A 25,756-nucleotide genomic window follows, 5' to 3' on the forward strand; every position below is an offset into this window, starting at 1 on the left:
GAGTCCACTGCAGTGGCCCAGGACTACTGTTCCCAGCGAGCCCCGCGCGGCGGCAACGCGAAGAGAGGAGCGGCGACATGGCGGCTTCGGGAGCTGGTGACCCTCTGGATGCTAAGCGTGGAGAGGCCCGGTTCGCTCAGCGTATCGACCCTACGCGGGAGAAGCTGACACCCGAGCAACTGTATTCCATGCGGCGGACGCAGCTTGCCCAGTGGCAGAAGGTCCTACCGCAGCGGCGGACCCGGAACATCGTGACCGGCCTAGGCATCGGGGCCCTGGTGTTAGCTATTTGTATCCGTCCTTGTTGTAGACTCAAGGGGACCGCATATAGGGGAAGGGGAACAGAGTGTGCAAGAGGGCTGAACCACCCGTTTAATTTTGGGGTAAAATGGGGTTAGTACTTTGTTATTCCTAAGGTACTCTTTTATTTTGATTTATTAATAACGGAGTTGGGGTTCAGGGCTTAGAAACAGCAGCGGTGGGAAGCCGGAATCACTGATTTGGGAAGGTAACAAGCGTGGTAGAGCAAATCTAGGAAAGGGGAATGTGCATAGTCCGTGTGGTTTCCTGAACCTACCTCCCCAGATGGTTACACCTTCTACTCGATTTCCCAGGAGCGTTTCCTAGATGAGCTAGAAGACGAGGCCAAAGCTGCCCGAGCCCGAGCTCTGGCAAGGGCATCAGGATCCTAATCTGGATGGGTATTGATCATGTCCAACCTGCTGGAGCCCCTTCACATGGTGGATGATGCCCCATGACCCTGTACAAATTGAATCCTGCTCACAACATTGTTGGCCTTCTTACTAACCTTGGGCCATGATTGATCCCAAGAAACCAGGGACTTAAGCATTTGGCTACTGTCAAAAGGACAGAACTTTGCCCACTGCACACTTGCTGTGTACAATGACTGAGCCCTTGTTTGTAGTTTGTTTCCTTGAGAGGTGTGCGTGCGACCATGGCTTTCCCAATGTTTCTGACTTTGTGGTTTACCCCCTTCACCTTCCAGGGATGTGATTGTTATGAGGTTAGGTGTGGCAGCTCTGTGCAGTGTTTGAACCTAAAGTGGTATAGATAGGGTCAAATTGAGAATAATAAACTGAGTCATTCTCCTGGAGTCAAGTGAGTATGGAGGCTGAGAGGCAGTATATTGCACTTCATGCTGGAAAGCTTCACAAGCAGTAGCTGCAGTGGTGGCACTGCCCCAGGGAGCTGTAAATGTTTAACTAGAATTACTTTTTCCATGAGATCTTTCCACCTGATTTAAGGGAGAGATCACTGGGTGGTTTGAGACTGAACCCACGTCTTAGGGGAAGGAAGGTCACTCTTCTGTCCTCTACCCACAAGAACATACTGTAGCTCTACTGCTTTTCCCATCCCCAGAGAGAGAGGGGGAGAGAGAGAGGTGGATGAAGGGTGAAAGACAAGCAGTCTTCGTTCTTTTAACTTTCCCTTGTACCTGCCTGTACAGGTCGAGGGTGGGGTCTGGAAGGGATCCTAACTTAGTCAAGTGGATCACTGACCTTGCAGTTTCCTCATTAACTGATGGTAGGAAGCCAGAGGGCTGGGCAGCTTCCACTGCTGCCTCCCACTGCAAAAAGAAAAGTCCCTTTTAAATCTTCCCCTACCTCACCCCACAAGGCTTTGCTCCCCCACTTCCTAAGGCATGGCATATGGATTCACGGCGTCCTTGTTTCCAGCATTTTTATTGGTTGCTGCTAATGTGTGAGCATATCCCCTACACTCTCCCAGCTGGGAGTGGGCCCCTCTAGAAGCATCTGGACTTGGGCGGGATTGCTTAGTGGTTGACTCTTGGCAGGGGAGAGGGACTAGAGATGAAGATGGCAGGCTGCAGGACTAACACCTCCACACAGCAAACAGTTCACATATGTTTGGCTCTTCACTATAATGGAGCTGCACTCTCCATGCTCCCCCTGGCCTTCTACCCCTTCAGTGCTGGGATCTTCCTTGCTCAGTTGTGTTGGTCAGAAAAGCATCAGATTCTGAGAACACAAGCTCCATGGTGGGCCCTGGTGTGGGGGAGATACATGGCTTCTGTTCTGAATTCACTGGAGGGAAAAGAAAAAGTGATGAAGAAACCTCCAAGGTGGGAGGATGGCGAAGCTGCAGCCAGGTACCATTCCCTGATTCCCTGGGCTCTCCCTCCCTTGGGCCCGCCCTCACCATCCTGCCAACATCCCCGGCGAATGTCACCCCCTTGCTTGCCCGCTGCTCCTGGGAGCCGGTGCTGCTGCCACTCAGGGAGTTCCTTCGCATGATGCCTGGGAGCAGGATGGGGGAGGGAGAGCACTAAGTGAGGAAAGGGGAGGTGGGGAGAGGGGGTATATTCCCCTGGGGCAGACCCCCAGGACCTGGAAAAAAACAGTAGACAGGAAGGGGTCTCAGGGAAAAGATGGAAGCTGGGTGACTGCAGTCTCACCAGGGCCTGGGGGCTCAGAGCGCTGTAGGCTGTTGCGGCGGGAGGTGGGGAAGCTGCCCTTGGAGAGGCGGCGCTGGCGGCTGGACAACATAGCAGCTGGGGCCACAATACCCGGTGGGGGCTGCTTCCCCAGCCGTCTGTACAAATCTTCAATTTCTTTTTTCTGTAGTGTCTGTAGTGTTTCCACCTCTGACAAGTGCCTGAGGATGCACAGAGGGCATGAAAGGGCTAGCCACACACCATGCTCTCCCAGGTTCACCTCTCGCTCCTCCATCCTCCCCAGACTCACTTCTGCCGAAGACTTTGCAGCTCAGCCCAGAACTCCTCATCTTCCCCACTGCTTTCTGACTCTTCACTGCTCAGACACAGGCTGTTGTAGGAGTAGTTCATCCACACTGGGCTGGGATGGCTCAGGGGTGGGGGGCTGCCCCCATCTTGGGGTTCCTTCCCATCATCTCCTTCCTCCTTAACTCCAGCCCCCAGACCCCCAGCTGCACGGTCACTCTCAGCCAGAGCTTCCCTGGTCTCTGGCCTGGCTCCAGCACTGTCCTCTGTGTCTGAGCTCTCTGAAGTAAGCTGAGGGGTTGAAGGTTTCGGAGAACCAGAGAGAGTGGGGGATGTTGGCTGCAGGGGAAGAGGCTCAGCTGGTTCCTTGGATGAAGTCACTTGGAAACGCCCAACAAGCTGCGGCTTTCCCTCTGTAGGGCGACGAGGAAGAAGGCATGAGGAAAGGAGAGCAGTGACAGGAGAGACAATGAGTAGGGATAATGGCAGGGGAAGGTCAGTGGTCAGAGGCCTCACCTTCAGAGATGGGCGCCAGCCTGGCTTCCCCTGGGAGAGGCCGAGCAGGAGGTGGCGAAGCCTAGAAAGTGTGGGGCCATGAGAAGGGAAGAGTGCAGAGTGGAGTCTCCCCGATCATCCCTCTTGGTTTTCTACTCACCTCATTCTCCACCTCAGCTGTGTGGGGTGAAGGACTCTCCTGGCCACCAGGAGCAAGGGGAGGGGGAAGGGGCAGGCTAGGGAAGGGACTAGGAGGGGCTGGAGGAGATTGGGAAAGGAGCCCGGGCGAGGGGGACAGCAGGGACTGGGCCACAGTCATCACAGCCAGTGAGAATGCACTAGCCAGAGAGAGGAGAGGGGCTGCTGTGGTGGAGGGGAGGGAAGAAGTGGAGGGGCATGGAGGAAAGAAAGGGGGACTAAGAGTGACCTGAGAACAAGTGGGAGAGAATGTAGGCGGAGAAGTCGTGGGGAGAGAACTCTGGGGAAACTGAGAGAGTGGAACTGGAAACTCAGGTGTGCTGGAGGAGAATGGAAGTGGAGAGCTGGTGGGATGTGGAGAGGGATTTGAGGAGACCTGGGAAGAAATGGGGGAGAATGGGGAAGGGCTGGGATGACATGGGGGAGAAGCGATGGGGAAGACGGGACCTGGGGAAATGGGGGTTCCAGGGGAAAATGGGTTTCCAGGAGACAAAGGAGTCCCAGGAGAAGATGAGGAGGTGGAGAAGGCTGCCCAGCTCCTGTGCTCCAGGGAGTTGCTGCTCTGGAGCTCTGCTAGAAAGGAGGGTATGTTGAGACCACGGTCCCACATGCCCTGTGCCCTTCCCAGGAGCAACCCCAAGGGTTGGGATGAGCAAGGACAGAACTCAGTACATACCATTGGATGGGTCTAGGAGGGGGACGGGCAGGGCAGGTAATGGTGCTGGCTCCTCCTGAGGCAGAGAAAGGAGTCCACAGTCACAGTGGGGAAGAGCAGTCTGAGATGGAAGGTGTCAGACTGGGGTTCCTAAGCTAGGACCCATAAACCTCTAGGAGTCTGTACATGAGTTTCAAGGGATTCAGAAGCATATGTGCTGAAATGTATATAGAGGTAAAAGGGCATGATGTCTGCAACTTACTCTCAAGTGGTTCAGAAAAATATAGTATGTATGCACACATACAGAGGGGAGAGGAAGAGAGAATGATGATGCTAAGGTGGCAAAACACTAACAATTGGCAAATCTGGGCAAAGGGTATCCAGGGGTTCTTTATACAATTCTTGCAACTTCTCTCGACAAGTCTGAAATTATTTCAAAATAATGAGTTAAAAGAAAAGTATGTATTGAACAAGTTTTCCAGAACAAGAGGTGATGGCTTTCATCATATTCTCAAATGGGGTGAGAGCCACTGTTTTAGGGTCCCAGAGATGAAGAGGAGGAAGATCCAAGGGGACCGCTGAAGGCAGAGAGTAATGAACCCTGGAGCAGAGAGTCCATTTCCCCTGGAAGTGTCCAGAGGGGTCTGACCTGGGGGCTTAGGGTGTCTTCAGCAGCCTCCATGGGGCCAGTGTCTCTCTTCAACAGGGTCTCCACTCGCTGGATAATCTCCCGAATCCGTCTGAGAAATCCATCTCGCTCCGAGGGCAGAATGAACTCGTTATACACCTGGCAAGGGTCAATAGGATGGGGAGGGAGAGCTTGTTATCTCTCTCATCCCTCTCCCCCTGCTTCTGATCTTAAAAAATCAGGCCAGGTATGATGGCTCATGCCTGTAATCCTAGCACTTTGGGAGGCCGAGGCGGGTGGATCACCTGAGGTCAGGAGTTCAAGACTAGCCTAGCCAACATGGTGATACCCCATCTCTACTAAAATACAAAAATTAGCCGGGCATGATGTTGGGGCCTGTAATGCCAGCTACTCGGGTGGCTGAGATGGGAGAATCACCTGAACCTGGAAAACAGTGGTTGCAGTGAGCCAAGATCGCACCACCGCACTCCAGCCTGGCAACTGAGCAAGACTCCCATCTCAAAAAAAATAAAAAAAAAAAATCCACCCTTCACACTACTGCTTCTGCCAACCACCAGCCTAAAACAAGTAAATCCCTATTGTGTTCCAGGCACTGTGTGGTGTAAGGAGAAATACAGCCTAGAAGGAAAGGTGCTAACATTCATAGGATGCATATATATGCTAGCTGCTTTGCATATATTATCACATTTAACACCAATAATTTTCTGGGGCCCATATTAATATCGCTGTAGTAGAATTAAGATAACCAATCCTCAAAGAGGTTAAGTTTCATCTGCCTAAGGTCACAGGATTTAAACCCACATCTACCTAAAGCCAGAGCCTGAGTTATCTTCACTGTTGCCTCACATGCTTTTGGACACGATTTCTGCCCCATAGGGTTTATAAAGTATAACACACAGGACCACATACACCCATCCCACAAAGTTAGTCAAAATAAGGCAATAAATGGCAAATGTCACATTCAAATCCATGAATACCTATTGAGCACCTGCTATGTGCTGGCATTGTGCTGGGTACTGTGGGAATACAGGGAAGCATGAAACAAGGTCCTAGTCTTAACAAAGCCCAAAACTTAGTGGAGGAGATACATAAATACATAATTAAACCTACTGCAAGGCAGCCTGTAATAGGTAAGGCACTTACAAGTGAGATATAGATAGAAATGCTGTTCCAGGGTTACGGGTGTCAGGGGGTGGAAAGGCAGAGTTGTTTAATGGGTATAGAGTTTCAGATTTGCAAGGAAAGAAAACCCCCGGAGATCTGTTTCACAGCAATGTGAATATACTTAACATTGCTGAACTGTGCACTTAAAAATGGTTACGGTGGTAAATTTTACATTTATGTTTTTTAATCACAATTTTTAAAAATGCTATTCCAAAGACAGAATACCACACTGGGGATGGGGGGAAGCTGGGACACTTTCACAGAGTAAGTCTTTGGAGCTGAACATTGACAGATGAGAAAAGCAACCTCTGTTGAGGACCTACCATGTGTGGACACTTCTACATTACATTGTATCATATCAGAACATCTCTGCAAAACAAATACTATCATCTGCATTTTACTTATATGCAACTGAAGTTTACAGAGGTTAAGAAACTTGCCCAAGTTCATTGGATTAGTAAATAACAGAGCTGAAGTTTGAACTTAGGTATTATATGAAAGCGATCCCTTCCTCTATTCCAGGCTGTTCACCAGCAAGAGAAGAGCAGTCTAGGCAGAGAGAACAGTGTAGTAGCTTTGAAGCATGCAAGGCGTGGTACATTATTATTATTTTTATTTATTTATTTTATTTATTTATTTTATTTTATTTATTTATTTATTTATTATTATTATTTTTTTTTTTGAGACTGAGCCTTGCTCTATTACCCAGGCTGGAGTGCAGTGGCATGATCTCGGCTCACTGCAATCTCACCTCCTGGGTTCAAGATATTCTCCTGCGTCAGCCTCTCAAGTAGCTGGGACTACAGGCGCCTGCCACCACGCCCAGCTAATTTTTATATTTTTAGTAGAGACAGGGCTTCACCATGTTGGCCAGGCTGGTCTCGAACTCCCGACCTCAAGTGATCCACCTGCCTTGGCCTTCCAAAAGTGCTGGGATTACAAGCATGAGCCACAACGCCTGGCCTATTCAATCTTTTTTCTTTCTTTTCTCTTTTCTTTTCTTTCTTTTTTTTTTTTTTTTTTTTGAGACAGAGTTTTGCTGTTGTCCAGGCTAGAGCGCAATGGTGTGATCTCGGCTCACCGCAACCTCCACCTCTCGGGTTCAAGTGATTCTCCTGCCTCAGCCTCGCGAGTAGCTGGGCTTACAGGCATGAGCCACCACGCCTGGCATGGCCTGTTCTTAAAATAGTGAGGATTCAAGTGTAGCTGAGTGTGCTGTGAATTTTAAAGGCTTTGGAATTTGAACCTTACTCTACAACCACAAGTAGCCACTAAATAATTTTGGGTGAAAATCAACAGATCAGGCCGGGTGCGGTGGCTCAAGCCTGTAATCCCAGCACTTTGGGAGGCCGAGACGGGCGGATCACGAGGTCAGGAGATCGAGACCATCCTGGCTAATACGGTGAAACCCCGTCTCTACTAAAAAATACAAAAAACTAGCCGGGCGAGGTGGCGGGCGCCTGTAGTCCCAGCTACTCCGAGACTGAGGCAGGAGAATGGCGTAAACCTGGGAGGCGGAGCTTGCAGTGAGCTGAGATCCGGCCACTGCACTCCAGCCTGGGCGACAGAGCGAGACTCCGTCTCAAAAAAAAAAAAAAAAAAAAAAAAAAAAAAAATCAACAGATCAGATCCAAGTCTCAGGAGAACTCTGCTGCAGAGGAGTGGAGGGAGGACTGGGTAAGGAGAGAAAAGAGGGCAAAGGACTCTGGATGCATGGGGTGGGGTCACTTTGGCTGTGCAGAATCAGAGGGGGCTTGAAAGCCCAATACAGAAGGCTCTAAGAGTGAGAGCCCCTGAAGCAGGTGGAGGCAGAGGCAGGAAGGCACCCAACCTCTCCAGAGGCCCGTTTTGAAACCAGTGTGGCTGGAGGGAAGACTCTGAAAGGGTCAAGTGGTTTGACGGAAAGTGATGAGCCTTGTGTGCCAGGTGATATTGTGTCTTTGTCCTGGACACAAGGTGAATGACATGATGGAGGAGATGCTTTAGAGAGGGCTCCTAATACCTGGCGTTTCTCCCATTCCTTTCCCTCCTTCACCCCCGGGGCTGGCATCCACCACCTCCACTCCACTGAAACTGGTCTCCCACAAAGATCTCCTAACAAAAGGCGGTGTGGTCTTGCCTGAGGATTCACCCTATGCCACCTCCTTGAAACTCTCTCCTCACTCAGTTTTGACTAACTTCCTCCTACCTCTCTGGCTTCATCTCTGTGTCCTTCCATGACCTACCCTCCCGCTTCCCACTCCAGAACTGGTGGTATGTGCTGAAACACTCTCTGCAACCCTCTGTGTCTCTGGCTTTGCAGGCTCATCTCCCTTCACTCTCAACTCTGTACTGACCACTCCTCCATCCACCTCTCTCCAGCCCTGCCTGACCCATATCCCACAGCTACGGAGGATCTTGTCTTGGCTGTCCCTTCTTCACTCAAGCTCATCATGACCTCTTAAAAAAATTCTTTCATTTCTAACTTCCTCTCTCCTTTGGTCACCTACTCTCCTACTCTCCTTTGGTGGCCTACAAGTTGTCCTTGACATCCCTTCTCCCTAACTCCCTATCATATCAACTCAGCAAATATTTATTGAGCATCTACTATGTACTATGTTCTGTACTACGTCAATAGGTTACTGGATTACAGAGTAACTTATTTTCCCGAAACAACCCTCAGATTCACCCTTTCTCCTCTTCCCTCCCATAAGCTACTCTCTCCTTTGTCCACAGGTGGTTTCCTGGGTCTACCTCCCAGGTATTTTCCCTCCCTTCCCCTAACCCCCTTCCACATCCTATGGCAGATGGTCTTCACAAAGCCTACTGTCACCATGTTACACTCTGCCTTTTTTTAATCTTATTTTTTTAATCTGTCTCCCAGGCTGGAGTGCAGTGGCATGATCACAGCTCACTGCAGCCTTGACCTCCGAGGTTCAAGTGATCCTCCCACCTCAGCCTCCCAGGTAGTTGGGATGACAGGCATGTGCCACCACACATGGCTAATTTTTTAAATTTTTTGTATAGATAGGGTCTCATTATATTTTCCATGGTGGTCTTGAACTCCTGGGTTCAAGCGATCCTCCTACTTCATCCTCCCAGAGTGCTGGGATTACAGGTGTGAGCCACTGGAACCAGCCCACTCTGCCTATTTATTTATTTATTTTTAGACAGAATCTCACTCTTGTCACCCAGGCTGGAGCACAATGGCACGATCTCGGCTCACTGCAACCTCTGCCTCCCAGGTTCAAACAATTCTCCTGCCTTAGCCTCCCGAGCAGCTGGGACTACAGGCATACGCCACCAGGCCCGGCTAATTTTTGTATTTTTTAGTAGAGACGGGATTTCACTATGTTGGCCAAGCTGGTCTTGAACTCCTGACCTTGGGTGATCCACCCGCCTCAGCTTCCCAAAGTGCTGGGATTACAGGCATGAGCCACTGCGCCTGGCCTCTGCCTAACTCTTAACATTGTCTATTCTATAATCTAGACCCACTTTACCTACCCAGCTTCACTCCCCACAGCTCTCCTCTAGGAATCTTGACTTCTAATGATAGTGATTCCCTCATGAAGCCCTCCCAGCCCCATATTCCAAGTCACTCTCTACTTGGAATGCCTTTGCTTATGCTGTCCCTGCATAGGGACACCCTTCACAGCCTTTCCACCCTTCACGGCCTTTCTCGCCCATCTGCCAAGGTCCTGGGTAAGCCCATTGCCCCTGCTGCCCAGTCCATCCTTCACCTACAGCCACAGTATTGCACGTCCACCAGGCACTTACACGTAGCACTTGTGTGTACCCGGTCAATGTGAGTCTCAAATTGCTTCAGCTGAGAAGCCAAACCTCACTGGATAAACAGAAATCTCCCCCAAAACAAGGGCTGAGACGTCTTCAGTGTCACTGTGCTAAGTGTCAACCAGAGATTTAAAAACCCCTGCTGTCGGATCAGTGGGTTTCAGCCCCAGCGGACATCCGGAAGGAGACTCTTGTTCCAGATCCAAATACTCTGTCCTCATCTCTCTCCCCCTCACCATGGCAGCTGCAATCTCTTCCGGGCTGTCGCCATCCAGATCAAATCGGAAGGTCACCATCTTGCTGTTATGGGTCTGTAGCTGGCACTCAACCACTCTGTCATTCTGGTCTGAGACCTTCAGATTCAAAGTCAGCAGAGGGGAGGAAGTCAAGCCCTCTGTCATCATGCTGTGTCTCCACCCTACCTCAGCCAAGTGACAGCAGCCACAATGGACTTGGAGATAAGTAGATCCCACCCCTAAAGTCTGGTTGCCTCTTGAGTACCAGTCACACACTGCTTCTCCCCTTTTCTGGGTGACCCCCCCCCCGGCTTTCCCCTGACACTCCCCTTCTGGCCCTGTAGGTTACGCTCTATCTCCTGTACTCCATCCTTACACTAGTGACCCACAGCCGGGATCGGGGTCTGCGCCGGAGATTCCTCCCTGGGGGTCTCCTCATTTGTCCCATCCCTTCTCCCACATCGCTAAGGCCTGAAGCTGCATCTGAGGCATAGCTGGTAAAGAGAAAGGAGATAGAATGACTGTCAGAGCAGACACTGAGACCCCAGTGCCCCAGGTGTCTCACCCTGGCACCCCAACTTGTACTAGAACATACCTGTCCCCAGGGGAAAAGTCACTTCCAGGGCCAGAACGTGGAATGGATAGGGCAAAAGCCTGAAACAGGATAAGGGTTCATGAGGTCAGGGGAAGATAACTGTTGCAAGGCTAGGGAGATGGTGTCAAGGATGCTGGGAGGATATTAGGGAGATGGAATTAGAGAAAAGGAGGACAAGAATGGTAGATTTCCAGGGACATAGGGCTGGATCATGAGATTGGGTTTCACAAGGAGGGAGATAGGTCATAGGCTTGGAATGGCTGGGAGTCCCCCATGCGACCCCCTCTCACCGAGGGCAGGCAGAGATGGGACTCAGCCGGGCTAGATGGCACCCCCCCAGGGGGCTGAAGGGCAGGGTCTGAGGCATCCAGGAAGCCAGAGGAGCTGAGGTAGCCATCAGTCTCGCAATCCGCTGGTTGGGGAGGGAGGGGATCAAAAAAAGGGGAAATGAAAGGGAATAGTGGCAGAGGAGGGGGCCTGCCTAAGCAAGGAGGGGCCTGGAGCTGTGGGAGAGTTCCTTCCTGGAGGGAGCTTCATGGCTACAGGTGGAAGGCAGGGTAAGTGACTGCGGTGGGGGTGAATTGCTGGGTTTGGGGCAGAGTCCAAGGTGTTCTGGGACCTATGTCTCAAGATCAGGGGTGACTTACAGGTGGTAGATGAGTAGCTGGCGTGGCGGAAAAGGAAGGGCTGGTGCTGGTCTGCCTCTGGCTCCTCAGGCTCAGGGGGGAAAACACTGGGGGGACCGGGAGCCATGGGCACAGTTGCTGGTGGAGGTCCTGGCTCTGGTGGGAGTGCCTCCAATTCCCTTGCTTTACGCAGCTTCTCACGCTTTCGCTGGATGGCGGCAACCCGTTCACGTACTGCACGGGCCACTGGCTGGTAATCGGCTTCACAGACCAAGCCCAGAGCCACCTGGAGTTGGGGTGGGGGATGAGAAACACAGTTTGGGACCCCCTCCCAAAGATTCATCAGGACACCTTCTTGGGAACTCCGGGATATGGGAGGAAGGAAACCAACACTTGCTGATGCCCCCACTGTCTGCTAACTGGCAGCTCCTTACATTAGCTCATTAGATCCTCCAAACAACCTTGTGGGATAAATCTTACCATTCCATTTTAGAGATTAATGAATTGACCAGTTCATAGTTATACAGTAAGTCAGTGATTTCCAATGGGAAGAAGAGATGTTTAGCAATATCTAGAGACATTTTTAGTTGCCACAACTCGAAGGTAGATGCTACTGAATCTAGTGAGTAGAAGCCAGGGGTTCTTCTCAATATCCTACAATGTACAGGGCAGTCCCTAAAACAAAGATGCCAACAGTGCCAAGGCCAAGAATCTCTTGTCAGCAATGGATGAAGATTGGATCTCAGGTCAGGTTGGGCCATGATATGGAGACCTGCTCTAAATTTCTAACACATTCTCAGGTTCTTGTCCCACCGTAGGTGGTCTCCACCCTTGCAACTGTCATGTCTCTATTAAGAATCCCATACTCAGCTGGGCACGGTGGCTCACACCTGTAATCCCAGCAATTTGGGAGGCCAAGACAGGTGGATCACTTGAGGTCAGGAATTCGAGACCAGCCAACATGGTGAAACCCCGTCTCTACTAAAAATACAAACATTAGCTGGGTGTTATGGCTTGTGCCTGTAATCCCAGCTACTGGGGAGGCTGAGGCAGGAGAACTGCTTGAACCCAGGAGGCAGAGGTTGCAATGAGCTGAGATAGTGCCACTGCACTCCAGCCTGGATGACAGAGTGAGACTCCATTACTCCCCAATAAGAATCTCATACTCCCTTCAGGACTTCCTAAGCCAGTCCCCGAGCATCTGCCCTTGAATCTTATGCCTCTCCCCTTCTACCGGCTTCCATTCATCACCTCCTCATTCCTTTTAGCCACAAGCTTTGCTGAGTGAGTAAAGGAGGTGGGGAAGGGTAACCTGATTTAAAATCTGAACCACCTCAGTTTCAATCTAGCTCTTCCACTTACCTACTTAGGGCACTGGACAAGGTATTCAACCTTTCTAAATTTCCATTTCCTTATCAACAAGTTGAGATAAAACTGCCCCCTATGCAGGATGGGTAGCAAAGATCAAATGCATGTGAAAGTGCTTTAAGCCATGTACAGATGTGGGCTATTAATGAGCTCTTACTATGTGCCAAGCACTGCCAGGGATAGAAGAATCAATAAACACAGTCTCTGCCCTCAGGGAGTTTATAGTCTAGTGGAAAAGAAAGATAGGAACTTATTCAGGTCTAAGACAGGATCGATAGTGGGGAGTGCTGTAACAGAGAACTTGCTGAAGTGGAAAGAAGCATTTAAGTCCCCAGAGGGGACGGTTTCCCGAAATCAATGGTTCTGATCATATTGGAAGAAAAAGAAAAAGAACAAGGGGGAAGGAGGAAAGAAGGAAAAGATAAATTGGCAAGAAGGGCATTCCAGGAAGAACAGATCAGCTGGAGGTAAAGCAGGGATGCTGGAGGACCCAGGGCTCCCTCTGTAAAGGAAAACTGGGTGTGGGTGCAGGTAAGTTAGGGCTGGAGAGGTAGGGAGACGCTGCAGGAGATTCTGAGAGGGGTAAGGTGCCCTGCCCCCATCGCTGCCACGCCTCCTGCGCCCCATCCCTGTCGCACTATCCCCTCGGGTCAATGCCCTTTACACGCCCAGTGGCAGCACAGTCTGTCCTCCGCTCACCATCTCCTGTGCCACCTCCTCGGCCGCGTCCCGGCCCAGTTGGAACAGGAACTCGATGGCCTGGTTGTCCCGTGGGCGCCCCCCGCGCCGCGCGTCCTCCATGCGCAACCAGAGCTTGAGGCCTGGCTTCTCGCCGTCGTCCTCCTCCGCTAGTTCCACGTGCACACCGCGCTCCTCGCGGAAGAAGGCGTGGGCCAGGAGGTCCTGGATGGTGAACCTGAGGGTGACGCGAGGGGTTAGCCCAGCCCGCCGCGGCCCGCGACCCTACTCTACCCATGCTCTGCCCTTTCACCCCCACCTCTCGTTCTTATCCGTGCAGATGCAGCCTTCAATGATCTCTTTCACCTCGGGTATCTTCACCTTGTAGAAGCTGTTCGGCTTTCTACCCTGGGGGAAGGGGTTGCATGACACCTCCGGTACTTTGACCCCCAGCTCTAGGCTTGACACCCCCCCCACCCCTTACGCCACTCCGGCCTTAGGCAGCTGCGCGTGCAGTTGCAAAAGCCTGACTGTTAGTGGAAGATGTGATTTCCAATCTCACTCCCCCCCCGCAAGTATTTACAGTGTGACCTTGAACAAGTCTCCCGCTGTTTGTTCATCTGTAAATCGCAGGGTGGAACATTTGCCCCGCTCACCTCACAGGGCAGCTGGAAGGATTGGATGAGAGATGGGATGCAAAATCATTTGTGAACTCTTGGGAGCACCACACATATTATTCTAAATAGCGTGTACTGGAGTGGGTGCGTGTGCATTCAATATCCTGTGTTCACCAAGGCGACTCTGTCTAGCCTGTTTTCGTGCAGGCAAAGGGCATTGACTGCGGGCTGGCTGGGGCAGGAAAATGGGAGGTGGCCCTGGAATTGCCCTTCCCACCAGCCCCATCCCTCTCACCGAAGTGACCTTGCGGTAGATTTGCGCGGCATTCTGGCACTCGGAGTACGGGTACTCAGAGGTGGCCATCTCCAGCATGCACATGCCGAACGCGTACACGTCCACGGCCTCATCGTACTTTTCCTCGTACATCTCGGGGGCCATGAATTCCGGGGTCCCTGTAGGGTCAACAGCAGGGATCAGGTTGCTGGGCACTCTGGCCTTGTCCTTTCCGTTGGGCTACGTAGCCCCAGGCAGCCCTGCGAGTGCAAGTGACCCCGGCCCACAGTGGGGTTGAGGAGGGATGCCATAGGTCTCCTCAGCTCCCCTGTCATCTGGTAGTTCTGTGGACCTTGAAGGCCCTTGCTGAGGGGAGGGGGTACCCAGGTACTCTTCTGAGGTGGGGGAGGAAGGAATGGCATGGACCCTCCTGGAGAGACGCACCGATGACACTCTTGGCAAAGGAGGCGCGCTTGAGCGTGGCCAGGCCCAGGTCCCCGATTTTGACGGAGCCAGTAGGGCCCGTGATAAAGACATTGTCGCACTTGAGATCCCGGTGCAGGATGGGAGGAACCCGGGAGTGTAGGAAATGAAGTCCCCGCAGGATTTGGCGGCTCCAGCGCTGAAGGACTCGCGGCTTCATCTCCCGGAACCGCCTCAGGTACCTGGGGGAGGGCACATAGCAAGGGTCCTGGTGGGGGACACGGCCAATGGGGAGGAGTCCCCCACTGGGAAGTTCCCCCCTGCAGCACCCCGCTGCCGCCTCCGCATCTTCTGCCAGCATTCTCCTAGTCTATGTCTGCCTGGCCCCAGGGAGAAACTGAGTCGGGGGTGTGGTGGATAGACGTGACGTTACCAAACGGGTTGGGAAGTAAACTGACAGCGCCGCAGCCAAGGTGCTGTGGGAGCGCAGGAAGGGATGACTAACTGCTCCAAGCATGAGGGCTTCGGAGAGGAAATACTTTTGTGTTGCATCTTGAATGATGAGTAGGAGCTCAAAGGTGAAAGGGGGAAGGGATGGAGACTTCCCAGGCAGACAGGACACCGTGCTCAAAGGCACGGAAAAAGCCAGTGACAAGGCAGGGTGGGACAAGGTGCCAGGAATTTGGTGTGATTGGAACTTAGGCTGAAAATGAGGCTGTATCCTAAGGCGTTTGTGAACAGGTGAGCCTGTGTGGGCTTTATTCCAAGGCCATGGGAAACTTTGAAGGGGTTTTAAGGAGGGAAGTGACAGTTCAGATTTTCGACTGGGAAAGATCCTCCAGGCTGCAGGAAGATAGGATCGCTTAGAGGGTGGCAGAGTTTGGAAAGGCCCTTCAGGAGGCTGCTGCAGGCTCCAGATCAGCGAGATGGCATTGAGGTGGTGGCATGGATGAAGCAGTGAAAGCCAGGTGGGGAAAGGTTAAGGAAAGACTTGGGGACAGACTGATGAGGGGGCAGAGTGGAGAGAGGGGAGTCTGGGGAGACACCCAAGTTTTTGACTGGAGTGCTGGGTGGACATTGCCACTCACCGAGGCAAAGGCTGGGTGAGAGGGAGATGATGAACCTGGTTTTACACCTGGATATTAGAGAGTTTGAGGAACCTGGGAGTTCAGGAAGCAGTGGGCACACATCCCAGTCTCCCTCTCCCCACCCACTCATGCGCAGAGCTCACGTCTTAAGTGTGCCCGAGGTCATGAGTTCGGTGACCAGCACGATGCAAACCTGGCCCCTCAGCACTGACTTCCACGAATCGTAGAAGCGGACGATGTTGGGGTGCTGCAGCCCCTTGAGCATCTCCACCTCCTCTGAGAAGCGCTGCCGCTCAGCTCTAGACAGTTTCCGAGTCTGTGGGATGGGGGACAGGTGTCATGTCAGGCCCAGGACCCCCACAGAAAGGAACAGGGACACCTGGAGTGGGGTTGGGGGAAGAGGTAAGGGTTGGAGCCCACAGATGGGGTGGGGTTAGTGGGATCTCTCGCCCAGTGGGCTGCAGACCCTGAACTCTCCAACAGTCCCCCACATAAGCTGATCCAAGGACACACCCAACCTGGGCCTGGGGCAGCCCCCTAGACCCCCTGCTGGACACAAGCTCCTTTATGCAGCCCGGTCCCGGAGCCCTGAGCTCAATAGCGCCTTTGTGGCTGCCCAGGCCAGCCATGGGGCGGGAGGGAGCACCCGGGTGCTGGCAGTGAGCAGGCAGCAGGCGGGCAGCAGGAGACCGCGGGCAGGGAACTGGGGCCGGCAAGGGGGTTGGCCCCAGAAACTGGGAACTGCTAGATCCAGACAGAAGGCAGGAGGGATATGGAGGGAGGTACTGAGAAGGAAAGAAAAGATCCAGAACTAGGTGCCAAAAGGCCGCCCACCCCCATAGTTGTCCCGCCCCGGCTCCTCTCCCTCCCCTCACCCCCCAGTTTGGCTGCGTCTCCTGGCCTGGCCCAGAGCCTGGGGCGCGGCACTGGCAGGCGCAAGGGGCGAGCCCTGTGCCAGGGCTGGAGAGAGACCCTTCCCTTAGGCTCTGTCCCCCGATCTGAATCCGAAGCTTCGGGCCCCAAGTTGACTGGGTTCTCCTAACCCATATGTAGCATGGGAGTGATGGGAGGAAGGTCTTCCTAAAGCCCATGGGCTTAGTGCCTTTAGATATGGGAGGGAAGGGAGAGCACAGGTAGGCAGTGGGATGAGAAGCAGAACTGGACTCACTCCAGAGCTGGAGCTCCCTATGTCCCCCTCCTCGCAGCTGTGAAGTCCAGAAGTCTGACTGCTCCAGAAGGGACTAGGGGGCCCCATTCTGCCACAACTGCCCTAAATCTTTTAGAGTTGGAGAGGACCCTTGCCCAGTTCCTGGCTTCCCACATCCCAGCCTCCTGGTCTGCAAATAGGTGGGGACGGGGAGGAGTGAGGGGATCAAGAGGACCATAACTGAGGATCTCAGGACTTAGGGGAGAGGAAGGGATTGTGGGTACCCACCAGCAGGAAACTGACCTGAACTGGATCCCCTGCCCAACTTCCCATCCTATCTTCCACCTCTCAGGGTTGAGTATGGAGACTTTAAAGTGAGAATGTTCATACCCATGGAGGAGTCACCAGACACCACCTGCCTCAGTCTCTCCTTCTGCAGCCCAGAGTCAGCCAGATCATTCAGGGCAAAGACAGCAGAGATGTCTATAGACATTTGGAAAAATATATCCTTCCCTTGACGCTGTCTCCCCCACCCTCTGTCTCTCATCCTAAGACCTCCAGAGTCCCATCCCAAGGTGCCACCGAGGGGGCTCCCAGCCGCACCTGCAGCTCACACCAGGCCACCTCCACTGTGGTGTCGGTGTCTAGCCCTCGATACACCGTCTTGAAGGAGCCACGTCCAATCTCGATGTCAAACTTGAGGTATCGGCCATCGGGGGACGTTGCCACAGCCTGGGTCTCCATGTCCTCCTTTTCTTCCTGCTCCCGCCGCCGCTCTAGAGCCACAGCTTCAGGGACCCTCAGCGGCTCCCTGGACCCCGGGTCCACTGCAGAGTCCGGAAGCTCGGGACGCGCGGAGTCTTCTGCAGCCTTCACAGGGGCTCCCTCGGTCCACGTGCACTTGGGGATTTCTTTGGAGCTAGGCGGTGGGCTCCTTGCGGGGCCAGGACCAGAGAAGTCCGGAGGATCAGGGGGTTCCGGAGCGGGTGAGGGTGGCAGGGACCAAGAGCTCAGCAGCCCCAAGTCGACTGAGCTACGACGGCTGAGACGAGAAGAGCGCGGCCGAGGCTCAGCCTTCCCGGAGAAGCGGCGCGCTCGGCGAGGAGGGGGCCCGAGGCGGGGCTGTCCCGTGGTGGCAAGAGGCGGCGGGGGCCGCAGCGCCAGGTCGGCCTCAGTCTGGGACATGGGGACGGTGGTCTCCGTGGTCGGGGGTGCCAACATGAGGAAGAGCAAGGCGCCGAAGGGTAGAAAACCAGACGGCCGGAGAGGAGGCGGTCTGACAGGCAGACCCGCTGGGTGCGCAGCCCTCCGGCTGAGCGGCTGGGGCCCCAGCCCCCGGCTCGGCCCGGCCCCGCCCCTGACCCCGCCCCGCGGCCCGCCCTTGCCCCCCACGGCCGCCCCTCCGAGCGGCTCCCGCGGTGCGGATCCCCGCGAACAGCCCCTCACCTTAGTCACCGCCCCGCCCAGCCGCGTCCCCCTCTTTCCCGAGCCCCGGGCCGCAGTCTCACTCTGAGGCCAGAACTGAGTGGGAGACCGCGGTGCGTCCTCCCGCACTAAGAGTGCACAAACCTGTTTGCGCGCGGGGGAGTGCAGGAGAGGAAGACACTCGGATCCTAGTGGAGGATTACTTAGGAGTAGGCTACCACCGGCCTGCACACCCCAGATAAGGCAGCACCATCCCCTCCTAGCTGTCCGGAGTAGCCCCAGGCCGAACATACAGAGAGGACAGTGGAAAGGTCTGACGTTGTTGTCCCTCTGGTCTGCATAGGGAATGGGTGTGTGCTCCCCAGGATAAGTCCCTCCCCCAAACTGCCCGGTCATCCATCCCCTCCAGGCCACCTTGGCCGCAGCCTAGTCCTGGCCAGAGTGGCTGTTTTTGCAATGTGGGCTCTCCTTCCTCCCTTTCTGTTTGCCAAAGTCTCCAATAAACCAAAGTCCACATCCGGCTTACCCCCTCAGCTCCCCTTGGCCACAGTTACCCCACCCAGACCAGATGGATGGAGGGAGGGGCTTCAGAGTAGTTCAGGACTTCCATGGGGGAGACGGTGAGGGAAGGGGGAACCCTTAAGTGACTCAAATTCAGAGAGAAAGCAGTCTGTCCCCAAGCTGTGTTCCATCAGCACTCCTCCACACAGCCCACCCAGCAGATGTAAAACCACAGGCTCACTGGAGCCCGCAGGGCCCTGGAGGACCTTTTCTTCTACAAAAGCCATAAGCTTTCTTTTCTCTCCCCTCTCCCAGGCTGGGATTTACTCAGGTGGCAACACTTCACAGCCCTCCCCATCCCCATTCCAGTACTGTAGTAATTTAAGAGGCAGGCAGTGGGAGTTGAGATTTTAATATCATAAATCGGTGTCGAGCCACACCTCTCACTGCCAGGCCTGTGGGCCTCCTATCTTCATATTGCCTGGAAGGCTGCCTGCAGCCAGGGCTTCCCCCATCCCCTGGGAAGGATCCAGCACCAGCCTGAGAAGGGAGGCAACAGCAGCTAAAGGGGTGGGAGGAGGAGGAGACAGAAGCATGTGCTGCAGGTGCATGTGTGTATGTACTTACATGTGTGCACACATATAAAGTGTCAGGTTTACAGACCCTGGCTCAAGGACAGTCTAGGATGGAAAGGAGGTAGGGCAACAAGAAGCACATCTTTCCTCCCTGGTGCTTCAGCCTCACCCTATCCAAGGGACAGACATATGGGGTGTGAGAAACCCATCCCCAGGTCCCAGCCTTCAGGACTGGAGCCCTTTTGAGTCTGGTGGAGTCACAGATCCAGTCTTTGGGGGACACTGGGTCTGTCTCCTTTTGAAAGCCCTGGAAAGGTGGGAGGTAAGAAGTAAAGGCAGACAGGTCCCTGCTAGAAGAACTTGACGCCTCGGCCATCGCTGACGGTGATGATCTCGGCCTTGTGTTCCTGCTGTAGGGCCTGCAGAGCCCGCAGTAGAGTGGCCTCATCCAGCCCATGGAACTCTGAACAGGGAGAGATGGGCAGTCAGAGACAATCAGCTCCTGGGGCCCAAGGCCTCTGAGGAGAGTGGTCTGGCTAGAAGCTGAGACCTCCCAGAGGTAGGGTATGCATATGCCATCTATACTGCTGCAGCTGCTACCCACACTTCCCAGGCACTCCTTAGCATTAAGGGGTGGAAGAAAGCCTGAATCAGCATGAAATGAGTTTGTGCTTATTTCCCCCTTCCTGGTTCTCCTCTCAGACTCAACCTCCCCCACACCTCCCATTTGTGTCTGATGCTCAAGAATGACACCATCTGCTTTAGGGCCACAAAGAGGCCGTGAAAATCAGGCCTAGGGAGATCGGAGCCATTGTCACTAGACACTGACCCTAGAGGACCAATCCTAACACAAAGAATATAGCCACTACCCCTGGCCAGGAGACTGTTAAACTCTAGCACTGTTATCTGCCCTTTTTCTAGTTAAAAGCTGGGATCACAGGCCAGGTGCGGTGGCTGACGCCTGTAATCCCAGAACTTTGGGAAGCTGAGGCGGGAGGGTCAGCGGTTGAGATCAGGAGTTCTAGACCAGCCTGGCCAACATGGAGAAACCCTGTCTCTATTAAAAATACAAAAAATTAGCCGGGCATGGTGGCAGTCACCCGTAATCCCAGCTGCTCAGGAGGCTGAGGCAGGAGAATCACTTGAACCCGGGAAGTGGAGGTTGCAGTGAGCCAAGATCGCGCAACTGCACTCCAGCCTGGGCGACAGAGCAAGACTCCGTCTCAAAAAAAAAAAAAAAAAAAAAAAAAATTTGGGAGCCAATGGCTAGCTGAGTATGTGGAGATATGGTAAGATACTGCAGGGAGATGTGGGAGGCAGCACACAAGCCCTGACAGGCTTGCTTACCTCACCCCCTGCGGGGGCTCAGCTAAGTCAGGGAACTTGCTTTCTGAGGAAGCCTCCAACTTTGCCCAGCCTGAGTGGTGGGCTGGGCAAGGCTACAGTGCCGAAATCATGGGGTGATGGTGGGAGTAGCAAGCAGAGACCTGCAGGGCAGGAGGGGGAACAGCCAAGAGCTGTAAACTCTGCTAGGGCAGCCAGGGCCTGGCAGAAAGGGGAGACATCCCCTATGATCCCAGCTAAGATTGAAACTTGTGGTGATCCAGAGGATCAGAATATGGAGTCAGAGAAAAAGAACAAGAGTGTTTACGCTACGTAAAAATCAAACACTATACAAATCCTTGCCTGGCCAGACACCAAATTATTTAAATGGGCTGGGGGTGTTGCCCAATCTCTTCAGCTGACAGCCACAAATCTTGAGTCCTCTATAAGAATAAAAGGTGGAAGAGAGCCTGAGTCAGCAAGGAATGAGATTTCAAGCTTAATCCCCTGCCCTTGTTCCTCATTCGGCATCTACAGCAGATGCTGAATGAAGAAAGTTTATTTATAATACTTTATTATCATTATTATTATTTTCTGAGATGGAGTCTCACTCTGTCATCAAGGCTGGAATGCAGTGGTGCGATCTTGGCTCACTGCAACCTCTGCCTTCGGGTTCAAGTGATCCTCCTGCTGCAGCGTCCCAAGTAGCTTGGATTACAAGCATGTACCACCATGCCCGGCTAATTTTTGTATTTTTAGTAGAGACGGGGTTTCACTATGTTGGCCAGGCTGGTCTGGAACTCCTGACCTCAAGTGATCCACCCGCCTCAGCCTCCCAAAGTGCTGGGATTATAGGCGTAAGCCACTGCGCCCAGCCTATTGTTATTCTTTAAGATAGGGTCTTGCTCTGTTGCCCAGGCTGGAGTGCAGTGGTGTGATCATAGCTCACTGCAGCCTTGACCTCCTGGGCTCAAGCAATCCTCCCACCTAAGCCTTCTGAGTAGCTGAGACTACTGGTGCACACCACCATGCCCAGCTGATTTTTAAATTTTTTGGAGAGAAAGGATCTCCGTATGCTGCCCAGGCTGGTCTCAAACTCCTGGAATCAAGAAATCCTCCTGCCTTTGGCTCCCAAAGTGCTAGGATTACAGGCACGAGCCACTGTGCCCAGCTGAAAAGTGAAATTCTTAACCTTTCATGGGTCATAGATGCCCTTGGAAATCTTATAATATCTATCCCTAGAAAAATGCACATGCATCCACAAAAATAAAATTTGGGATTTTTTGCATGTGAATTCAGGTGGCTTATGGAATCCTTGGACATGGGTTAAGAACTTAGAATTGCTTGAACCTAGGAGGTGGAGGTTGCAGTGAGCAGACTGTGCCACTGCACTCCAGTCTCGGTGACAGAGTGACTCTGTCTCAAAAAGAAAAAAAAAAAAAAACACAGGCGGGGCACGGTGGCTCACGCCTCTAATCCCAGCACTTTGGGAGGCCAAGGCAGGCGGATCAAGAGGTTAGGAGTTCAAGACCAACCTGGCCAACATGATGAAACCCCATCTCTACTAAAAATACAAAAAATTAGCCAGGCGTGGCGGCGTGCACCTGTAATCCCAGCTACTCGGGAAGCTAAGGCAGGAAAATCGCTTGAACCCAGGAGGCGGAGGTTGCAGTGAGCCGAGATTGCACCACTGCACTGCAGCCTGGGTGACAGAGCAAGACTCCATATCAGAAAAAACAAAAACAAAAACAAAGCAAAACAAAACAACAAAAAATGAACTGTGGGTGGGAAGGGAAAGGCATTACCCTCGTCCTCTGTGTCTTCCCCGTTAGTTAGTTCATACAGGGTAAAGACGGAGTTGTTCTGGCCACTCCTGGAAACCTGTGAACACAGAGAATGAGGAGTGAATTAGAAACAAGAATCTCCTGGGAGACAGTAAATTCATCAGCTCCACCCCTCTGGTCCAGGAATGATACCTATTCCTAAACCAGGACTCACTGTCACCTCTGCAGAGTGGCCTAAAAACCATAAACCCTACAAGTGCTATATTTATATGTGTACACACTCATTTGGAACCACTAAACCACAGGTCTTCACGTGTCTGAGGAGTGACCTCGACCTCTCATTCTGGTTGTTTTCCTGTTCAAGAATGGATGCTGTGTATTTGTTATATTTAGAATGTTGATGCTTCTTACCCTCTTCTCTTCCTTGGGAATGTTTGGGGCTGGTGGTTTAGGAGGAAGGGTATTCTGTCCCCACACCCACACTGGTTCAGAATATCTCATTCATGTTGTGGACAGTCCCATAAGGGTGAAGTGGGGGAGGGGCCCCAGGTTTTTTCCCCTCCTTTCCCCATTTATCTCCTGTGGCCAGAGGCTCCAGCCAACAATAGCACTCAGGGTTCCCAGTTCTGCATTCTCCAAATATGGCCTCACATAGCCCCTGGCCTCCTACAGGCAAAGAAAGGGAGGTCCTACACAGCCAAAGGCATTGAGTCACTGAAAGAGATTTGCCTGGAAGGCCTACACTTCCTTTCTGCCCCCTCCCCATTTTGCTCAGTCTGGATCTGGGGACACCAGGTATCTGCTAGGCCCTAATATAGTTATCCTTTGCCATGGGTCACTGATGAATATTTGGCAGCAGGATGATCTCACCCACTGATAGATGAGTTTCCCCCATTCTTCTGGCCTCCGCCACATGATCAGGAAGCTAGACTTGCTCTTATCCAACCACTCGAGGTTCCCTGTAAAACAGATACTTATGAAAGCATAACCAGGCACAGTGGCTTACACCAGTAATCCCAGCACTTAGGGAGGCCAAGGCGGGAGGATCACTTGAGCCCAGAGGTTTGAGACTAGCCTGGGCAACATAACGAGACCCTGTCTCTACAGAAAATACAAAAAATTAGTCAGGTGTGTGGTGACACATGCCTGTGGTCTCAGCTACTCAGGATCACCTGAGCCCAGGAAGTCAAGGCTGCAGTAAGATATGACTGAGCCGCTGCACTCCAGCCTGGGTGACAGAGTGAGACCCTATCTCCCCCCGCCCAAAAAAAAGCATCATGACCTAAAAAGAAACAAAGAGGCAAATAAAATACCAAGATGGGACAGAGTAGAAGAGACTCAGCTTTCAGAGAGATTCAATATTTATTTTACTATTATTATCTACAAGGTACTCATCCTTCTTCCACTGCTCTTCAGGTTTAGGGCACAGAGATTTCAATTTTGTGTACAAAGAAGAAGAAAGGACTTGGGAACTGGGCTGCCTACTTCACAGAAGACTCTGGCCTTCAAGCCAGGAGAGAGAAAAAGTTATTAAAGGGAAAAAGAGTTATCCTAATTTGCCCTCAGGAAAATCCAACTAGGAAGAAAAATAAGGAATCTGGGGAACTGAACCCACCTTTCTTCCTCAGTTCCTCTAATACAATCTGGATCGACTCCACAGGAAGCTTTCCTGGTTTAAGGTTAAGGGAATGGCATACACATGAGTTGGGTAGGATAAAAATTCTCAGAGCCAGTCCCATGTTGAGAAACACCTGCTGCTTCCTCTCCCACACACATATGTGTGCAATTTCCCAACATGATATGAATTGTCATTTCCTGGATATTCAAAGGAGGAAGGTAAAGAGAAACTCTTCCAATTAAAAGGAGCTTTATGTGATTGTGCCACTGCATTCCAGCCTGAGCAAGAGAGCAAGACCCTGTCTCCAAAAAAAACAGCTTTAGAAAATGAAAGGTACTGTCATTCCTCACCCTCTGTCTGTTGCCTTCCTTCAGCTTTTCTCCACAGATATTTAGGGATGAATCAGGCAGCAAAAACAAATGACCCTTACTTCCTGGCAGGAGAGGGGCAGAAAAAATAATTAAAGATAGTTACCCAAATCTGGGCCTCACACAGAAAAGGATGGGAGATACAGTCAAAAAGGTTTAGGTTGAAAAGCTTGGAACTTGGCTTCAGGGCAGAAATTCTAAGACCTTAATGACATCCGAGCAGTCATCACTGCCAAAAACAAGAGGATCTGGTACTGCATTTGGGGGGTAAAAAATGTCAGCTACACATTTTCACTCCTTAAGCCCAATTTGGGTAGGAATCTGCCTACCATGGGTAAAGGGGAGCTGGCGGGGCGGGTGGGGGGGAGGTGGGGGGCGTCTGGGCATGTGGGAAAGCGCAGAAGTACATCAGTTTGGGCTGTGGAAGAGCCTGAGGGAGGATACGCTGTAGCTTGACGTTGTTGAAGAGCGGGCTCTCCTGAGCTTCCATCACCGTCATGCTGGACTGTTTGTGCAGGCGGCAAAAGGACAGGACCAGCGAGCACCAGGCGGCCAGCTGCTTCTGCCGAGTGTCCACATTCGGTTGTAACCTGCCGGGTGAAGGGAGTGGGGCGCAGAATTAGAGGGCGAGAGGCAGCACTTGCCCGGGACGCGTTTCGGGAAGAAAGTAAGGGACTGAGGGGCTTGGCGGCCGGGTCTTTTCTCCCCCTCCCCATTTGAAGCATCAGGGCTGAGCCCACGGTCCACGGGAGGGGAGGGAGGCACAGCGGGGCTTCTTGGGGTCTGAGCCTCACGTAAAGAAGGGTGGGAAGCGATACTGCCACGGCCACTCGAAACTCATCGCCATCGTAGTAACCCAGGAAACCCGGAAGCTACCGGCTAAGGACTTCCGGCCTTCGCTTCCGCGCGTCCGGGCAGAAAGCAATGCAGAAAGGTTCCGGATGTCTTTCTGGAAAGAGGAAGAGCTGCAGGAGGAGTCCTTGTCATCAGCCAGTCCTTCGCTGTTATCCTAAAAAGCAGTGTCTTTTGGAGCAGGAAGAGCCCTGGGAAGTCTTCTGGTTCAACCCCGGAGAAAGGTCATGGCTTCCCCAAAGCGGCGAATTTTTGTTGCTGAAGTAGAACGGCAAATAGACCCCAGATCTCCAGATCCCAGCCTACCTTTGTTTCCTCTGTACTAGACTTCTTTTAATATTAACATTTCTGTGAATTACCATTTAATTTGATCAACTCACAATTACCCAAGCTCCTCAATTCCAGTGTCCTTTGTTTTATTTTTAATTATTTATCTATTTATTTATCTTTTAGACAAGGTCTCCCTTTGTTGCCCAGGCTGGAGTACTGTGGCACAATCACAGCTCACTGCAGCCTCTACCTCCCAAGCTGTGGCGATTGTCTGGCTTCAGCCTCCTGAGTAGCTGGGATTACAGGTGCACACCACTGCACCCAGTTATTAAAT

General features: G+C 52.5%; 3 protein-coding genes across 5 annotated transcripts; 1 reads left to right on the top strand and 2 right to left on the bottom strand.

Annotated features, from left to right (window-relative positions):
• Positions 1-35: 35 nt before the first annotated feature.
• On the top strand, positions 36-1,114 carry LOC104680098 (cytochrome c oxidase assembly factor 3 homolog, mitochondrial). The gene is made up of 2 exons (XM_010385916.2): positions 36-291; positions 586-1,114. Exons 1-2 carry the CDS (start codon positions 78-80, stop codon positions 690-692), a joined length of 321 nt encoding a protein of 106 aa, XP_010384218.2. The 5' UTR covers positions 36-77; the 3' UTR covers positions 693-1,114.
• On the bottom strand, positions 1,074-18,335 carry WNK4 (WNK lysine deficient protein kinase 4). Of its 2 annotated transcripts, XM_030923347.1 has the most exons (19): positions 17,310-18,335; positions 15,703-15,875; positions 14,493-14,713; positions 14,070-14,227; positions 13,477-13,565; positions 13,179-13,395; positions 11,133-11,397; positions 10,776-10,897; positions 10,486-10,544; positions 10,267-10,384; positions 9,891-10,007; positions 4,720-4,857; positions 4,092-4,146; positions 3,378-3,985; positions 3,239-3,299; positions 2,727-3,135; positions 2,438-2,637; positions 2,182-2,279; positions 1,074-2,066 (listed from the first exon to the last, which is right to left on the bottom strand). In XM_030923347.1, exons 1-19 carry the CDS (start codon positions 17,925-17,927, stop codon positions 2,064-2,066), a joined length of 3,729 nt encoding a protein of 1,242 aa, XP_030779207.1. In that variant the 5' UTR covers positions 17,928-18,335; the 3' UTR covers positions 1,074-2,063. The 2 variants fall into 2 exon arrangements, with proteins under 2 accessions (XP_030779207.1, XP_030779206.1); XM_030923346.1 differs by having other exon boundaries at positions 1,688-2,279.
• A 693-nt stretch (positions 18,336-19,028) lies between these two features.
• Positions 19,029-25,181, bottom strand: VPS25 (vacuolar protein sorting 25 homolog). 2 transcript variants are annotated; one of them, XM_010385942.1, is made up of 6 exons: positions 25,095-25,181; positions 24,745-24,890; positions 23,930-23,983; positions 23,185-23,273; positions 22,336-22,411; positions 19,029-19,670 (listed from the first exon to the last, which is right to left on the bottom strand). In XM_010385942.1, the coding sequence occupies exons 1-6, from the start codon at positions 25,145-25,147 to the stop codon at positions 19,558-19,560; spliced, it is 531 nt and encodes a 176-aa protein (XP_010384244.1). In that variant the 5' UTR covers positions 25,148-25,181; the 3' UTR covers positions 19,029-19,557. The 2 variants fall into 2 exon arrangements, with proteins under 2 accessions (XP_010384244.1, XP_030779212.1); XM_030923352.1 differs by lacking the exon at positions 19,029-19,670 and adding an exon at positions 20,466-20,973.
• Between the last annotated feature and the right edge of the window lie 575 nt (positions 25,182-25,756).

Source organism: Rhinopithecus roxellana, chromosome 19, assembly GCF_007565055.1.
Source record: "Rhinopithecus roxellana isolate Shanxi Qingling chromosome 19, ASM756505v1, whole genome shotgun sequence".
Classification (NCBI taxonomy): Eukaryota; Metazoa; Chordata; class Mammalia; order Primates; family Cercopithecidae; genus Rhinopithecus; species Rhinopithecus roxellana.

Bases quoted from the DNA above. Each gene is read 5' to 3' on its own strand.
- LOC104680098 (XM_010385916.2), top strand. From the start codon at position 78: ATGGCGGCTTCGGGAGCTGGTGACCCTCTGGATGCTAAGCGTGGAGAG. The intron at 292-585 runs GTATCCGTCCTT...CTACCTCCCCAG, and splicing joins GGCCCTGGTGTTAGCTATTT to ATGGTTACACCTTCTACTCG.
- WNK4 (XM_030923346.1), bottom strand. From the start codon at position 17,927: ATGTTGGCACCCCCGACCACGGAGACCACCGTCCCCATGTCCCAGACT. The intron at 13,396-13,476 runs GTGGGGGTGAAA...CGTCACCCTCAG, and splicing joins TGCACGGATAAGAACGAGAG to GTTCACCATCCAGGACCTCC. The intron at 2,638-2,726 runs GTGAGTCTGGGG...GTGCATCCTCAG, and splicing joins CTGCAAAGTCTTCGGCAGAA to GCACTTGTCAGAGGTGGAAA.
- VPS25 (XM_010385942.1), bottom strand. From the start codon at position 25,147: ATGGCGATGAGTTTCGAGTGGCCGTGGCAGTATCGCTTCCCACCCTTC. The intron at 22,412-23,184 runs GTGAGATCATCC...CTGTGTTCACAG, and splicing joins GGAAACTCATCTATCAGTGG to GTTTCCAGGAGTGGCCAGAA. The intron at 19,671-22,335 runs GTAATGCCTTTC...CTCCCTGTTCAG, and splicing joins GGAAGACACAGAGGACGAGG to AGTTCCATGGGCTGGATGAG.